General features: G+C 42.9%; 1 protein-coding gene across 11 annotated transcripts in view; it reads right to left on the bottom strand.

Annotated features, from left to right (window-relative positions):
* The window catches only part of RC3H1 (ring finger and CCCH-type domains 1), a 55908-nt gene that overhangs the window by 29590 nt on the left and 13561 nt on the right, over positions 1-12757 (bottom strand). For 10 of the 11 annotated variants that reach the window (XM_044439088.1, XM_044439090.1, XM_044439091.1 and 7 more), the window contains exons 2-6: positions 5318-5679; positions 3240-3360; positions 1804-2043; positions 929-1104; positions 86-286 (exon numbers count right to left, since the gene is read on the bottom strand). In XM_044439088.1, the coding sequence (XP_044295023.1) occupies positions 86-286; positions 929-1104; positions 1804-2043; positions 3240-3360; positions 5318-5548 (969 nt within the window). In that variant the 5' untranslated portion in view covers positions 5549-5679. Of the gene's footprint in view, positions 1-85; positions 287-928; positions 1105-1803; positions 2044-3239; positions 3361-5317; positions 6526-12757 lie in introns of those variants that run through there. The other variant, XM_044439089.1, reaches the window with a different exon arrangement.

The following is a 12757-nucleotide window of genomic DNA, read 5'->3' as shown; positions in this document are numbered from 1 at the left end:
TCCTTTTCGGCAAATGGCACTGTGGATCTCCGACTTACAACCAATACCAGTAGTGCAAATCTGGCGGAAAATGAACGGGATTTACTTTGTCAATAATGGACTGCATATGGGATTTGTGGGACTGGTCTCCATACAGCAACGAGGACCACTGATCAGGAGCAATGCGCAAGCCGGCCTCCATTGCAATTTGCACAATCTGGGAATCGTGCTCTCGCCTCAGAGCTTCGTATGTTCGGAACTCCTCCTTCAGCTGCATCAGGGATGAATCCTCATCACGTTTAGTGACCTGGTGGGCAAAAAAACTATCTAGTTAAGTAAGGCCAAAGTACTTACTGGCTTACCCACCTAAGGCCTTGACTGTTTTTCAAGATAGCAGAGTGAAAATAATTTGTCCTATCTGTATAGAGGAGGGTGGGAGCTTCCCCATAATCAGATGAAGAGCTGAGACAAGTCTGCATGATTTACTAATCAATTTGTGCTTTTCAAAAGTTTACTGAGCAAAGCAGAACAATTAAATGAATGTTCCTAGAAACAGAGACAGGGACAGAGATGTCAGGATGACTCCCCATTAACTACTACAGCTTGCCTATGACATTTCCATCATCTGTTTCAGGAAAGGTCCAACCTTGACTTCTGGTTTATTTCAACCACTATATTCATCACTCCTCCTGTCCTTATCCAGGTGCTTTTAATGAGGCCTGTGCTGTCAGGTTCAGGGATTTTCAAGAGGGCACATTCATTCTTTACATACAACGGGCCTTTCTGTTAGGTGTACGCTCCCTGAATGCAGTACACCCTTCCAACAGCTGATGAGTCCCATCTCACTTTTATAAGCATACAAAAGGATGACAGGAGGGGAAGCATCTCTGCACTTGAAGATATCCAGTTCAAACTATTTCTAAACCCAATAGAATTGCCTGCTCTGTACCTTGAAACAGGAGGCTCTGTAAAGGAGCTGGACAACATGCCCAATGCTGGTTTTAGAAGCCTGGGGAAATCGTGGCTCCAACCTCTGTACCACAAAGAGAACCAAGACCTTCCGAGACAAAGCAGAACCATCTTCCAATGCCAGAAGAACCAACTTGAGGGCTTCTTCCTGCATTGCTGGAAAATTAAGTCAGCATAACACATTTAATCACATGAATCAAAAGCAATTTCAGTTCATTCTCTTTTGACTAGAACTTAGAAAACCAATACATCAGTGACTGTATTAAAAGCTGTAGAAATCTTCATGCTGTTTCACAGTCATGATATGAAATAGGATATCTACTGTGCCATTTGGCCCTTGAATAGAATCCTGAGAATCTTCTCTTTGATTTAAGCATAAATTAGGCTGTATCATAGTTTAACAATGCAAACCAAAGGCAAATATACAGCACAAAAACACAGAGAATCCAAATTCACAGAATGCTGCATAAAGTTTTTCATCCAGAGAAATTACAATTCTATGTTTATCTCCGTTAAATAAAGACAGAGGGATCACGGATCAGGTTTTGTGTAAAGTATTGTCAAACTACATGTCAACATTTATGCTCCAATGAAACCAAATTTCTTAATAGTACTTTTGACAATTACACAAACATTCCCAGGATTTCAATTTCACGCCTTCCTCTGTTTAAATGTATCCTGCTTTCCTGAACACATACATACTTGTGACTTTTATGTGGAACAGGCATATGGGTACTCAGTTGCACTGGAGTGTGCATTACTTATCTAAATTCGTAGACCATTCATTTCCTCTTGCCCTTGGTCTTTATCAATCCGTCAAAACCCAAGCCAGACCATGTCCTGACTGCGGAGTACCTGGGCCAAGGAACTGGCAGCCTCGGGCCCTCACTGCGGCCCAAAGGTTGGAAGAGAGCTGCTGGGGGTTCTGGTGCTGAAGGATGAGCTCTGTGACGGTTCTTTCACCGAGCGATCGTGCTGCCCGCATGGCCCTGATCCGTCCTTCTTCTTCCACTAGCTGGCAGTGAACGAGCGTCACCAGCTTCCTCTGCATGGGACGGCTGAGCACACTCTGAGTGGTGCTGTTCAGCCCCACACCTTTACAAAGAGAAAACAGGGGGGGATTATTTCTCAGTTTCTCGAGGGGGATGGAGGGGCTTGCATATAGTCCATTCCTGGCTGGGTAGCCAAATAGCATTCCAGTCTGAAGAACTTTATGGCCTTTGGCATAATGTCCTCTTTTACTCCACACGACCATTCAGACTCAGCTCAGGTCTAGGTCTAAACTTGCATCTCATGAACGAAACATCACTTATAACAACATGGTGTTTGTCTAATAGGATTACCAAGGGACAACAAACTCTACTGGGCAAGACTGAAGAGCTTCTATGAGTTATTTAAAAACTTTTGATCAATTTATTTATTGTATATATTTACAAGATTTATATGCTGTGCTAGCTTTAAAAAATGTCCAAGCAGTGTACAATTAAAGATATGACTCTGATCAATCCAGCGGCAGAATTTTCTCCTGACCTGGCAAGGACAGCTACATGAAAGTGGAGAAAGAACCTCCTGGGGCACCCACGATGGTGGCAGGAACCCCTCTCCCTCACACTGGTCAAAAATCTTAGGTACAGAATCTTGACAAAAAAGCTCTGTGGAAGCGCAGAGCTCATGTGTGCGATACGTAGAGACCATGAAGAAAAACCATGAATAATTTCTGATCTATTTAGATTGCTGAATCTGACACTAGCTCACCAGGTCACCTCTTGTAAGAAAGGTTTTCAGATGACCAGAACAATTTCCCTAAATATAAAGGGTTTGTTTTAATACCAGTCAGGCCACTAATGTACCAAAGGCCTAATACAAATATTGTGTAGGAAGGCTTGGTAGTAAAATAATGAGAGGACTAAAGTTTTCATTTTATTTGTAATTTTTAAACTTTCTATCATTATTTGCTTCAACACTCAGAGCAATTGTTTTCTCAGCTGGAGATTATCAGGTACATTATCAATTTGTTAATATACTATTACGTTACATTCATATCCTCTTGCAGGGAACTGAAGGAGACTTACAAAGCCCTCCTCCATTCCATCCTCACAACAACCACCCTGGCAGATAGATTATGCTGAAAGGCAGTGAGCGCTTGACGTAACCTGGTGCGCTTCAGGCCTGAGTAGGAACCAGAACGCTCAGTACTAGCCCACTGCTCCAGCCCACTGGAGCCATGCTGGATAACTGGGGTCCATCCTTTCTCTTTTGGCTTTATAACAATACATGAAAAGATTATTTACCCCGTGCACTGCTCAGTGGCTTGAGGTATAAGGCCAGTTCTTCCACACATTTCTTGGCTTCTTCATAATGCTTGGTGTCTTCGGCGCCACTGCGCAGAGTTATTGGCTGCTGTTCTGGCACCTATGGAAAGATAATACCCAAACTGAAAAAAAAGGAAATAAGCTCACAATTTCAATTTGCCGCTCCACCATGCAAAGAATAAAAAAAGATGCAGCTCACCTCTGAAGCTCCTCACACATGTATCCAAATTAAAAATATCAGTCACAGGATATTTATCTCTCTCAGTATATGGTTTCACAACTATTCCTTAAATCCACCCAATATACAAAAAGAACATTTTCTTTTTCTTATGAAAGCTAAAATGCTTTTCTGTTGAATTTTCTATCCTGATTTCTGACACAAATATATCCCTGACAGAATGCAACACTCTCGGGCAGACACTTTGCAAAAGCACAGTTGCATTCTAGTTAAATAGCAACAGTCGAATATTAAACTGTACTGAAGCCAGCATCTTTACTCAAAAGCCTCTTATTTTCAAGCCTCTGTTTGAACCACTTCCTTGTTCAAACCTTCTGAACTCCAAAATGCATTAAACCTTTCACATTATGAGATTGTTTTAAATGGCATTTGTATCAATCGAATTCAATTACGGAGCCCCAACGTACCCTTAAAAACCCTAAACCTTGCAACCTGCCCTCACGGGAGGCCTGCTCCAGGTCTTTTGAGCCCTTTGGATGGGGATGTAATCATATCAGAAGTGTACAAGGTATTTCAGGTGTAGTTACAGCACGCATTTGGAGCATCCTCTCCCGAAAGCTTGGTTCACGCGCTAGTTGCACGTGGGACAGCATCCCATAGCCTGGTGATGTTCCTTGATGTTCTGTGATGCAAGAGGCAATGACCGCTACCAGCTATTCTCGACCGACCGTGCTCCCCAGCCCCACCCACCCGTCTGTGAACTGAGTAAGAGGCCAGGCATGCTGCAAAGCACGTTGGGCGAGGCTGGGTGAGGGCCCTGGGCAGTTAATGGAAAGGGAGGGGAGAACGGGGAGAAACAGCTGCTGTTTCCTGCTGCACTGGCGAATGCGAGCGTTCCCTCTTTCCTGGAGTCCAAACTGCCATGCCATGCTTGCATTCTAGGCCTAGACGTCCTTTACAGAGAATCTGAAGTTTCCCCCAGAGGAGGGAAACTCAGCCACATGATTTGTGGAGAGAAATTTAAGAGAAAACGTGTCTGTGAAAGCGTATGTTACATGTCCGTATGTCCAGCATTTATATTCTGTATATAATATATACAAATAAATTTATATGTATTATAGGGGGGAGAGTTTATTTTGCTGAGGTGGTTTAGTTTTAAAACATTGTGCCTTACAAAGAGTTTGAAGCTGTGATCTTCTCTTCCTAGCCTTTTTGATAGTGCGTGTCTATACCAAGGTCACAACTTGTTCCATCTTCTCTATCCCCCCACACCCTGAAAATGTACTTATTAAGTCTCAAAATGCACCCTTTGGAGAGGGGCTCACATCACTGATAAGAGAAGCAAACATTTGAACTCTGGGAACAAGAAGTACTCCCCCCAAATCTTCTAAAAATACATACTCAACAACATATGTCATTACATTTATTTTCTTTATGTTACAGAAAAGGTGGCCACACTAGAAAAGGTGAGCAAGTCACTTTGAAAGGTCAGGCAGGTACCTGCACTGTGCTGTTTTTGGCACAGTCTTATTCCAGGAAGACTTTTCTTGCTGACCAGTCACAGTCTGAATGTTATGCTGGTTTAAAATGTTTTTAATGCATTGTTTTTATTGTTTACTTGTTCTTACTCACACTGTTTGACATTTCAGAATCTGTTTGGATGTGGAGCAGTATAGAAAGACTGAAAACAAATAAAGCTAGAAAAGCCATGATCTCTCCAAGCTAGCGGGGTTACTGGAGTCCAGCAGCCATTTCCAATCCTTCTTTTTAATGAACCTGAACCACTTCTCCTTGGCCATTACAAGGTCTGTCCTCCTCTCGTGTTTCATCTTTCCTCAGTTTGCAACATGTTTAAAAAATGTGCTTAACACAGCCTTACCTGAGCACCCACAAGCTGCAACAAGGCTGAGTTCACAGGAAGGTGCTCGATATCTGTGTTGATATTGGTCTGGTCGAAGGGACACGCCTTCCGGTGGAGCTTGTTCAGGCACATTTTGCAGACAGTGTGGCCACAGCCCAGGCTGATGGGCTTCCGGATCGTTTCGTCGAACGTTTGTGTGCAAATCGGGCAGGAGAGAAAATCCGTCCATTGTGGAGCTTGTACAGGCATTGTTTCAGGTGTTATTTCACAAGACAAAATCTAAAGCAGATTCCACTGGAATCAAAATTTTTTTTTTGGAAAAATTGTTTTTAAATATCTTCTGTAAGTACAGACAGTCAGCACATAGTGTGAAATATATCCTGAAAGAATGAACAGAGAGAAAAAAGAAAAAAGTTAGCACACAGATATTATATTAATCTACCTGATTCATCTACCTGATTAAGGCAGGTGGGCTTGCCAGAGTACTTGTAGAGGTGCTTTCCTTTTACACCTATGCTTGACTTAACTTGGGCCACCCATTTATCCCAATGCCTATGAATCATTTTACTGCCTCAAAAACAGTTGTGCAGATTGTGCGTTTGTGCCGACTGACATGAAAAGCAGAAAACCCAAGAACTTTCATTTGTGTGTGTATGGGGTTGGGAGGGGACACACCTTCTCTCTTAAATTCCTATTATCAGAATCTTGAAAAATTACAGATCAGAGAAGAAGCAAGCATTACAAAGACAGAGAGCCAGGAAGTGCAGGGCAGCAAGTAAGTGACTCTAGTTCTGGTTTCCTTGGTGCTAAAATCGTGCCAAGATGGTATAAAAGCTAAAACACACCACCCAGCCTCTAAGCTGTTTCAAGGCATGTTGGTTCGCTGTAAACCCCAGTTCCCACTTCCATCTGGCTTTCTCAATGACTAGAGGGTAGGGGAGGGTAGGGGAGGCACTTCCTCACTAAAGAACTTCAAGCAGAGGCTGAAGAACCACCTGTTGAAGATACTGCAAGCTCTGGATTTCCTGAATCAAGCAAGAGGCAAGACTAAATGGCCTTCCTGGAAAGAGCTGTGTCTGCTGGAGTTTCACAAATAAATAGCAAAGTCTACTTTCCATCCAGATTGACAAACTAACCCCCAAATGTAAATTAAGGGTAACTGCTCTGAAACTCTGAATAGAATGAGAAATCACTATTTTGAGGCAAGGCGTTATGAAATCTTAGAAAAAGAAGGAAACTCAAAAACTATCTAGCAATCCTGTATCTAAAATACATCCACGAGAAACCTGTTCAACCTCTTCAAACCACTCCGTCAATAAAACGGAGCAGTAGAATTGTTTAAAGATTACATACAGAAGTCAACTCCAGAGGATGCTTCTGTAAGAGTGCCAAATTAACAAGAAAAAACTGAAGAAAGTTACAACAGGGAAGTAGCATGCAAAACTTCCTAATTGCTACAATTATATCGAAATCTGTGTTGGCCAGACCTTAACACACTCATCTGTTTCCTAATTTTAAGAGAAAACCAAAAGCAGAATTAACTGCAGCAACCAGACCCGCCACACTACTTTATGCCTATTTTTATTTAGTTAGTTAGTTAGTTAGTTAGTTAGTTAGTTAAATAACTTATATGCCGCCCCCATTGCACGAGCCTTTTTATCCTGAAAATGCCCACTACTATAGAAGGAAAACCATGGATTTTTCCGAACAGGTTGCACTGTGGCTGCAAACATACCTCCTAGCAGTGTGAGGCTAAATGTGGGTTTGCACAGACGAGCTGCATTTATTCGTTCTTTCTGCAACACTGGCTACTTTTGGGAATAGTACATAAGTACACTAAGAACATAGTGTCTTAGGACCCCTTTAAAAAACTGTATAGATTTTGAATGTTTAAAACATTCCTCCTCAGGGTGACTGCCCTGCCCTACTCCTTTGCTTCCTCAGATCAACTCTTGCCCCAGATGGGCCCAGCTGGGTGGCCAAGGGAACCCTGGAAGGATGCTCCTTGCCTGTCGGCCAGCCCAAGCCAAAGATGGGATTGGGATGTGGCTGATGGGCGCGTTTGGAGGGACTGAGGAAAGCAGAAGGCGGAAACCTGGGGAGGGGGGCAAGGAGGCAGAAGATGGTTGCTTATGAGTCTCCTTTAGCTTCATCTAATTCCTAGCTCTCTGCTCACACTAGACAGTTCAAACAAGTGCATCTCTCCCACAGGCGCATTTGCCAATACAAGGTTAAGCAGAGCAAAAGTGAGAAAACGGGTGGTAGGCAGAACTAACAGCATCTTAAGGAACTCAGCATTCACTGTTTAGAAGAAGCTAAATTACTAGCCCCAGTGGCTAGCAGACTCAAACGTCTGTGGCCAAGTTCTGATGAAATCTGTAAAACTCAATATGGGCCGTGATTAGAGGAACATGAATAAAGTATGCAGAAGAGTAGACAAATATGTGTGAATAATGTACACAGATGGGAGAATGGAGGCTTTTTTCTGCTGCAGAACAGAATTATCCTGTCACAAAGTTTTGATTATTTGAAAGCAAGGAATACATGAGATTGGCTTTTTCCTATTAACTAATGAAGCTATGACTTTCACACAGAAAATGATTAACATATTCATTACAGGTCTATAATTTCTTGTTTGCCTTGTAAACCAAAAAAACTCTTTAAACGTCACAGACTCAAAAATCTTCACTCTAATGGCCTTGCAAACTATTCTTATTTCACAAATGTGTCATAAATAGCCAAAATTACATCTTTTAAAAATAATTGTTCAAGTATGCATGAAAAGTACAGTCTATTTCCACACCCTGCTACAGGGAACAGCCTTTGAAAACAAGTCTGTCTTCTTATAAAAAAAAATACATAGCCACAGTCAAGGTAAAGAAATTTAAACAAGGAAAAACTGGTCATTACTTTAGCTTCTAGAGCTCCATGAATAAAATTATCTCTCACTAGAAATAATATTTCTTACCTCCCAAAATATTAACAACACAGGCTGTCAGAGCAAGTTGCAAAATGTTAATTGTACTTGCTTCCACATTCTTTACACACACCAATGCCTGCCTTGGTGATACAGACTTTTAAGAAATGTTTCTGCTGAAAGATTTACCACCATATTAGAGTAAGAAAATGACTTTCTGTGTAAACACAAAATTACAAGCTAAGAAAATCAACCTAGACATTCATTTACCCATAGAATATATATGGGTTAGTATATTGTCCATACAGTTCTTCAGTATCTGTACTCAACAATTGCCAAATAAAGGATCATAAGAGGCCTAGGATTAGAGTAGGTCACACTAAACCTACTGTAAATGCCTGAATTTTTGCTATCTCATTTCAAGTATCTGAACCTGGCATTCGCTTCCTTCTAGGGAATACTACTAGAGACATTACTGCCTAATACTGGAAAATAAACTGCAATGTGAAACTAGCAGGAAATCCTTAAGAACAGGGAAAACATTGTCTGATTCAGATGGGCATCTCTGTTCAAACAAAGTATTGCCTGCAGACTACATCCATTTCTACATCGCTAATTCTTCCCATCTTTATACATCATGATTCAACACTTCCTGAATTAATCATAGCTTCTCATTATGTCTGAATTGGGAAAACATGAAATCAGAATCTGAGGAAGCTAGAATCATGACATTTGAAGCTGTGGTTTAAGATTCTTGCCCTGTGCTCTTGTTCCCGATAACTAGTTTCTTCCTTCAGATATATAAGAAGCTATGATTGTTTAACCCAGAAAACACTCAATGAATGGCAGCATAAGGACCGACTGCAGGGGCGCAAGCCTTATATATCTTGGCCTAGCAAGCCAAGATGCCTGCATGTCAATCAGGCCACTCAAGTCCACCCAACTTGAGAAAATCCACCTCTGGTACTTGTTGGACCTTAGCATTTCCACAACATCTCTCCTTTCTCCTTCAAGGAAGAGACGCCAGAGACTAGGCAGACAGCTATGGCAAAGCATGTTAAGTGACACTCCGCCTCTACTCAGAGAGAGCGCTGAGGGCAGAAGGAAATGCACACAGATATATTGCAAGGAAACGTGAGGGGCCAAAGGCCACTAGCAGAGGCAAGCATTCACTGCATGCCAGGCAGTCCCCAGTATCACGAATGAGTGGCAGGAGCAGAGCTAGGAAAGACCTCTGCCTGCAGGTTAGGTGAACGGATTGGGGCAGTCCATCAGGCTTAATCTTAACCACTGCACTGTTGGGTCATCAGCTAGAGCCAGCCATTAAATTACAGCTTGTGGGGAATGAGGCCACAGAAAACACTCTTGTTGATCAGAGTACTGCAAGGGTGCCATGCACAAGCAGTGACACCTGTATGTGTTTTTATGCCACCTGAGATCAACACAATTTTTAACGCAATGGCAACCCAAGTATAGAAGTGATCGCAGAACAGCATAGCTCATACAGAGCAGCCCAGCTGCACATGTGCCCCATGCTATTATCACATCAACCATCTAAAACTAATTCTAAAAATAACTGCTCCATTTACAAATTTGGAAAATGGAGGCCGAAACCAATCACAAGGATTATAATGGAATTCTTGATATAGTTCAAAAAGCAGATGCACATGAAAGTGAGCCAAAACATATTCACCACCATTAATTATCACATTACATTTACATCCCCCTCCCCTTTTCCTCTTATGCAGAACCCAAGCCAGGTTATATAATTTCCTCTCCGTCTTTTTGGATATAAAGCAATCAACACTGTTTTCATAAAATATTTAAGTATTAACATCAGTTACAAACATGTTAATGCACTCAAGAAATTACTGTGATATAAAATAATAGGAATTCTTCTAGGTGTACTGCCATAAGTATTAAATAGTAATCATTTCATAGCACTTTTGCTGGGGGGGGGGGGCTGTACAGACAGTGCAGTGCTTGGATTTCCACAAGCTGAACATTTACCTTAAAAGATATCAAATGGCCTTTGGTGTTTTGGCCCTAATGCGCAAGTCCTTACCCTTCTCTTCCAAAACACCAGACAGTCCTTTACAAGGCAGCCCCTCCGGCACTTCAGCTGGAGGATAAGCCTCTGCTCATGTAAAGAGCGCTGAATCCAAACTGGAGACTCCTCCCTACCCCTTCCCTTTCAGAAAGACTGTGGCCTCCACCCTCGGGGGGCGTGCTGGTGGTGGAGAGCTAGCCTTCTAACTGGTGAGCTTGTCTCCCCTGGGGCAAGGCAGTGACTCTCTCTCCTCTCCCGGGATGCTCCATCTCTTTCAAAACATGTCTGCTCTTACGGTTAGCCAGGAAAATGGCAGGCAGTGACCATGATGGGGCTTCCAAGACTTCTGCCTCTCTCTGATCCTCCTGCCTTCTCACCGCATCCTCCTACTCTCCTTCAAAATCTGATAATGCGAGCCATCAAAACATCCACACATAGCATATACAGGTTGCAACCCCTCCTACACGTTGTTTTTGTCTTCGTGTCCCAACAGAGGGTTGCTGCTCTCAGCTCTGACACCTCCAGTCACTTTGGGGAGAACTTGCATCAGTTCAGTCTTCCTAGTTTCAAAGCAGCGGGTGGGGGGGCAGCATCAATTCAATGATGTGTATACACCTCCAATCCAGCAAGAAACTGTTCCAGTTTCCCAGATGTGAAAATCCAGTAATAGAAGTCATACATGTATCATAACATTTTTGTGTATGCACAGTGCCTGATCCAGCATGTCTGAAGATTAATTTCTATTCACTAATGTAACTTAACAAAGTCTTCTCTTTTATTCTCATTGGTTAAAAGCAGTTTTGTTCTTTCCAAAAGAAGATGGTAATTACAAACAAAATTATTAATTTTTTTTACAGAAGCTTGGCTGAATCTGATTGCTCCTATCCATTCACTGATAAATATCTCTGGTAATGTAGGAGGCGATTTCCCCTCATTTCCCTTTCCTGAGGTCGTCCTTTCCCCAAAACTCTGCTCCAAAGGAAGCAGGCATTTATTAGCAGTATCTGTCCAAGTTGAAAACATCTTCACAATCATAATCTTGTGCGATCACCTTCACCTTCCGAGCATTCCCCCACTTATTCTGCAACACAACTGCTTCACTCATTGGCAAAACTTACTCTAAGCACAATTTGTCCCCCCCCCCCCCCAAAACAATGGTAAACATGAAGGAAAAGTAACTGGTGCATGGAGGGGGTTCTTCTGCAAAGGACACTGGAAGTATTATATTTATATTCTGCCTTTTTTCCTCTCAAGGAACTCAAGGTGGCTCACATAATTCTTACGTAACAACAACACTGTGAGCTCGGGGGGGCTGAGCGTCTGTGGCCCAGTAAGCCATTAAGTTAGCTCCATGTCTGAGTGGGGACGAGATCCTGGACTTCCGAAGTGCCAGTCCCACACCCTTAACCACTACACCACACTGGCTCAGTGCTTTAGTCGTTGCTATCCAGTGCTTTCCTGGCGGCTGAATTACCTTGTTTCAAAAAAGACCACCTGGCCATTAAGAAAAAAGAAAGTGAGTCTGGAAAGGGGCTCTCTTATCGAATAAAGGCTGGAGAACAGAGAGAAAAGGAGAGGAAGAGCAAGCCACAGTAAGCCTAATTGTCAAGCACACTGTGAGTTGTTCCACAAACAACCCATATGGCATAGTACACTCACATAGTGGTTTAGCATGTTGTGCATGCACATCGATGTTGCCTACCCAGTGTCATCAGTGATTTCTTTCAAGCATTTATTTTCTATGTTGAGAGACAGAGACTGGAAATAAACTGAAAACCTAGCTTCTTTGGTCTTCATGTATTATTGGCATTCTAGGATTTTTTTTCTATTACTGTTACTCTGTTTCACTACTTTTCATAGCAATTCATTGCCACATTTCTTTATTAAAATTTTTGTAGACTGACACATCACAAACATCTCGGGATATTTAAGAAACACCTGGATTCCAGGTGGACTCCCCCCATCCCGTCCCAGGGGCTCTGCCCCTGGAATTACCAAATGGAAGATCTTAAAGCAAATACAGCTACAATGGTACCTCGGCTCATGAACGCCTCAGTTCACGACCAAATCGGGTCGCAAACAAAAATTTCATAAAAATTTTGACTCAGGTCGTGAACTCCGCATTGGGTGGCAACGATGATTGCAGCCATCTCCCCCGCCCCCCAGTGGGGAGATGGCCGTGATCAAGCTGGGGGTAGGGTGGGGATGGCCGAGATCACGCCCGTCTTTCCTGCACGAGCACGCCCGTGATTGCGCCCCTCTTTCCTGCAGGAGCGCAACTGCGATCTTGGCCATCTTCTCCCCAGCACAATCGCACCCGTCTCCCCCCCACCAGCACATCCGCGCCCGTCTCCCTCCCCACACGTCAGGATGACAGGCTCGCGTTCGTGGGGGGCTGGGGACATGGCTGCGCTCATGCTCGGGGGGGGGGAGATGGCCATGATCTTTGTTGTTCTTTGCCACTTTGCTTCACATTTTTCTGATTAAAAAA

Source organism: Varanus komodoensis, unplaced genomic scaffold, assembly GCF_004798865.1.
Source record: "Varanus komodoensis strain SLA01 unplaced genomic scaffold, ASM479886v1 scaffold34_1, whole genome shotgun sequence".
NCBI lineage: Eukaryota > Metazoa > Chordata > Lepidosauria > Squamata > Varanidae > Varanus > Varanus komodoensis.
Note: the sequence above shows the minus strand (reverse complement) of the source record. Positions and strands in the feature narration are given on the sequence as shown.